The sequence below is a fragment of the Impatiens glandulifera genome, chromosome 9 (assembly GCF_907164915.1).
Source record: "Impatiens glandulifera chromosome 9, dImpGla2.1, whole genome shotgun sequence".
Classification (NCBI taxonomy): domain Eukaryota; kingdom Viridiplantae; phylum Streptophyta; class Magnoliopsida; order Ericales; family Balsaminaceae; genus Impatiens; species Impatiens glandulifera.
The window spans coordinates 27,179,559-27,184,360 of NC_061870.1; the positions used below are offsets into that span (position 1 = coordinate 27,179,559).

The following is a 4,802-nucleotide window of genomic DNA, read 5'->3' on the forward strand; positions in this document are numbered from 1 at the left end:
GTTAATTAATGGGTTAATTAATATTGTAGAGAGAGAAGGTATGTAGTTTAAGAATGGGAATGAAAAAGTGGGTAGTTTGGGAAAATTTGTTTGAAAGGTGGGTAGGACCGGAAAGGGTTCCACTACTTTATCCCGACATTAAATTAATTATATATTAAAATTAATTTTAATAATTACTTCTTAATTTTTAACTTAATTTATGTAAAATCATAATAATTTATATTTTAATCTTATAATCACCATATAAATGCAATCTTAGAAGAGCTTAATTAAGAAAGATGAAAATGATCAGTTATGAATATAGAAAATGTCATAAATATTCTTAGGTAGTGAATGAATCATTGCAGTTTTTCAATTCCTCAACAGCCCTAATGAAGTAATGAACACACCCCATAAGCCTGAAAAAAAAGAAAAAACTTTATTTGTTCGGAAAGTCTCACTCAAGAACCGTCACCATTGCTTGATTTCTTCTCAGCTCATCACTACCTAATAACATGGCATTAATATGGTTTAGAAAAAATAATGAATCTGGGTAAAAAGATAATTTGATGTTCTTTACTTACAACATTTAAGCTTCATAAGAAAGTTTTGCCTTCAACTGATCAGCAACGGCATCGATGAATTCTTCAGTATTCAGATAATGCTCCCTTGTCATCCTATTATATAGCATCAGAAAAGAAGACGAAGATTTCAGAAATTTATAAATCGAAAAGGTTTGTAAGAATTTGATTAAAGAGGATAATAATACTTTGAGCCATGAATGATGAGTGCAAGATCCTTGGTCATCTTTCCGGATTCCACTGTTCCAATACAAGCTGCTTCCAGCTTATCAGTGAAATCAGCCAGCCTTGCATTGTCATCCAATTTTGCCCTGTTTTTTAACAAACACAATACAGTTCAGCTATGGCCTTGTTTGAATGAATGATTATAACCCCCTTATACCATCTATCATCACTTTATAAAAAAGTACCTGTGTGCAAGTCCCCTGGACCATGCAAAGATTGATGCTATGCTGTTTGTGCTCGTTTCACCTCCTTTTTGATGAACTCTGTAATGGCGGGTAACAGTTCCATGGGCTGCCTCGGCTTCTATGGTCTTACCGTCAGGGCAGATCTGAATTTATTAATCATATGATAGCATCAAAAAACATGTTTGAAGGAAATTGCTAGTCAATTGATCTGATTATGCAAGGAAGAAACCCCCCACAAAAAAGTACAATTAAATGAATTTCCGGGAAAAGAGTACATACCAACACAGAAGTCATCAGACCAAGAGACCCAAATCCTGCAAAAGTTCAACGAAATTGAGACCATTCTGTTGAGGAAATTTACTTATTATAATCTTTTACGATGTCGAGGCAACTCGTGCAATCTTACCTTGTGCTAAGAAATCACTCTGCACGTCGCCATCATAGTTCTTGCATGCCCAGACATAACCTCCTTCACTTTTAAGTGCATAAGCCACCATATCATCAATAAGGCGGTGCTCATACCTACAAACAATTCATTGAGGTTCAATTAACAGAATGATTATTGAACAACCAGAAGAAAAGAAAAACTGGGAATGTTTAACCAGATATGTTCATTTCTTACCATATGCCAGCAGCATCATACTTTGACTTCCAATTGGCTTCATAAACCTCCTGAAATATGTCCTTGAATCTATACAAAAATAAGAGAAGACAGAGAATGACAGGTAAATCAAGACGAAACTTGTTCATGGGCTGAATAATATATGGACAGTAGCATGAAAATAATGGATTGTTTGATGCAGGGTTATTTTTTTAAATCTGTTATTTTTGGAAAAGATCTTTTTTGATATGAAGAGTAGTTTATTTGGATAAAATGACTAAAATATCCTTAGTATTTAATATTTTAAAATTTTATTAAAAAATTAAAGTGATGGTAATTTTGGTATTTTCCAAAAATCTGGGTTTTTTGGAAAAAATATTGTTTGATATAAAAAGTAATTTATTTATGTAAAGTGACTAAAATTTAAAAAATAAAATGAGGTAATTTGGTATTTTAGTTGACAATTTAAGTGATTTGATGGAAGAATTGGTTCATGATGGGATATTATTGGTTTATTTGGATAAAATCTTAAAAGAAACACATCAAACAAGCCCTAAATATAAAACAAACAAAAATAAATTTCCAATTACACTTGTGATCACAAACTAGTCAAAAACTAAGATCAAGGAGGAAAATTGCATACCTTCCATCATATTTCTTAAGGATGGTATTCTTTGTGCTGAGATAAAGTGGCCACTTTTTCTGGAAAGCCATGTTCATGGAAGCCTCAGCAAATGAATAAATAGACTGCAGCCCATGATAAAAAAATAAAGTATTAGACTAATTAAAACACAAATAATTAACGGACTGTTTTTTTCAGCAGTGGAAAATGGAAATATATATCTATTCGACAACCATAACAGATGCAAAACCCGAACCTCATCAGTGTTGTACATTGCCAAAGCTACTCCTCCAGCACCAGTGAAGTTGTAAACTTCCAGCTCAGTTTTCTCAGTCTCCCCTTCGGGAACTATATGTAAACACTAACATAAGTTAGCACTAAACATACTTCAAGACTGATAAATATAGCCAAAAGTTAAATATGCAAAGGCTGAAAAGGAGATCGAGAGAACTGTACCAAACACCAACTTAAGCTTTCCTGCTCCTTTTATGACTGCATCAGTTGCCTTGTATTGATCTCCAAAAGCATGCCTTCCAATGCATATAGGCTTCGTCCATCCTAATAAATTTACAAATTAATGGTTATTAAAGAGATATATACAACAACACTGCCAATAAATAGTTCATCCCCTCAAGAACTTCCTACCTGGGATAAGCTTGGGGAGGTTTTTGCAGAGAATTGGCTCTCTGAATACCGTACCTGAAACAATAACATGTTATAGACAGCCACAACATACATTTAGAACAACATATAACTACTTGGAAATCTGCTAACCATTCAAAATATTTCTAATTGTCCCATTTGGACTCTTCCACATCTGCTTCAATTTAAACTCTTCAACACGAGCCTCATCTGCAAAACCAAACACAAAAAAATCCCATGTTAGTTGAAACCATAATTTTAAGTACAATTTATATGTGCAGTCGGTGAAAACATACCAGGTGTGATCGTAGCACACTTGATAGCAACATTATACCTGCAGGCAACTTAATTAGGTTTCAAAATGCAGAAAGATACCATGATTTAAATAGTTGATGATATTTCATTCATTAACAGAGTACTAGAGAAGGCTCATATTTCTTACTTAAGGGTAGCTTCTGCAGCTTCAATGGTTACTTTGTCATCAGTTTCATCACGGTAAGGAAGACCAAGGTCAAAGTACTTAATGTCCAATTCAACAAATGGGAAGATGAGCTGCAATATATCAATCACATAACATATCAAGAGTCAAGACTATGAACTTTTTCTTCTTTTTGCTAGGGGCAGATTCGAACCATAATAGCACATCTCTTCTGAATCAAGAATTAGAAAAATCACCTTATCCTTAATTGATTTCCAGAAAATTCGGGTCATTTCATCTCCTGCAGCATCAAAACAGACCACAATTAACTTGAGAAAAAAATATATGGGAGGCAATGCTTTAGGAGCCCAAGTACCACTGTATCAGGATACATGATTCCAGAATAATTTCAAAATTTTAAAGATTATTTGAAGTAAACAACTCAAATGTTTTTAATCTGGATTCTCCTTGCATAAAAAAAAAAAAAATCCTATCTTGATCCGGTAAATCGAGTCGAACTTATTTGTTTGAAGGATTTAGATCAGATATCAATCACATCAGATAATTAAATCAGATTTGACTGTTTCTAAAAATGAAATATAATTAAATCAGATTTGACTAATTCTGAAAATGAGATTAGAGTTTCTACGTAGAAACGAAAGAGAAAATACAGATGTCACATAATCTGAGAGGCTCGTAAACGTAAAACATCGATCAGAATACTCTTAAGCCTAGAAGGCTAGAAAGATCATAGTTATCGTTCCCTAAAGTTACTACAGATAAGCAAAACTTAAAGAATTGACGATCAGATCCATATATAAGTGAACGTAGTACAGAGATCGAACAATGAAAGATCAATCAGTAAAGACTTGAGAGATCGAATCAGATCATTTACCGTCCATCTCAACGATGGGATTGGCGACAGTGATCTTCTCGAATCCCATTTCCGTCAGCTGATTCGATCAACAATGTCTATCTGATGAACGCGAAGATGAAAAGAGGGATCGGAGAGTTGAAGCTGCAAATGAAAGAGAGAGGATTTTCGTTGAAAATCTCCGCCGCCGATAATGAATAAAAAAGATTGTGGTGGGACTGATTATAATGTGAGGTTAGTTAGAGTTTAAATGACCAAAATACCACTGGCCCACTTTTATTGTTTTTGTGGAGATAAATGGAGTTTTATTTCAATGTCATAGTCATGATTTAGATTTTATTATATTTGTTTACAGATATTTTATTTATAGATGGACAAAACTCTGTTAACCAGAATTATAACAATTTAATTTCGTCATTCAGTCAATTATTCATAGGAAATATATTTTTTTATATATATATGACCTTATCAATGGCATCATTGAAATATATGGCTAATGGATGACTGAAAGTCTGAAATATAAAGTCATGAGATTTGTCTTTCACCTAACATTTTAGCCAGCATCAGTCTCATCAACAACTCCTTTGACAATAACTACTAAACTAGTCCTAAAGATAAGGCATTGTTTATTTGAAAATGACGTGACTTTTGTGAAATTACTTAATTTACTAGAAA

The 4,802-nt window shown here is 33.3% G+C and overlaps 1 protein-coding gene across 4 annotated transcripts; it reads right to left on the reverse strand.

Moving 5' to 3' along the window:
- Positions 1–244: 244 nt before the first annotated feature.
- Positions 245–4,330, reverse strand: LOC124914743 (isocitrate dehydrogenase [NADP]). Of its 4 annotated transcripts, none has more exons than XM_047455347.1 (16): positions 4,149–4,330; positions 3,511–3,554; positions 3,278–3,387; positions 3,132–3,169; positions 2,968–3,045; positions 2,839–2,892; positions 2,650–2,751; positions 2,450–2,541; positions 2,215–2,318; positions 1,593–1,661; positions 1,377–1,492; positions 1,250–1,284; positions 971–1,113; positions 749–871; positions 567–656; positions 245–482 (listed from the first exon to the last, which is right to left on the reverse strand). In XM_047455347.1, the coding sequence occupies exons 1-15, from the start codon at positions 4,195–4,197 to the stop codon at positions 569–571; spliced, it is 1,245 nt and encodes a 414-aa protein (XP_047311303.1). In that variant the 5' UTR covers positions 4,198–4,330; the 3' UTR covers positions 245–482; positions 567–568. The 4 variants fall into 4 exon arrangements, with proteins under 4 accessions (XP_047311303.1, XP_047311301.1, XP_047311304.1 ...); XM_047455345.1 differs by having other exon boundaries at positions 245–486; XM_047455348.1 differs by having other exon boundaries at positions 564–656.
- Positions 4,331–4,802: the final 472 nt, after the last annotated feature.

Bases quoted from the DNA above. Each gene is read 5' to 3' on its own strand.
- LOC124914743 (XM_047455347.1), bottom strand. From the start codon at position 4,197: ATGGGATTCGAGAAGATCACTGTCGCCAATCCCATCGTTGAGATGGAC. The intron at 1,662-2,214 runs GTATGCAATTTT...ATTTTTGTATAG, and splicing joins CTTAAGAAATATGATGGAAG to ATTCAAGGACATATTTCAGG. The intron at 1,493-1,592 runs GTAAGAAATGAA...AATTGTTTGTAG, and splicing joins TATGATGCTGCTGGCATATG to GTATGAGCACCGCCTTATTG.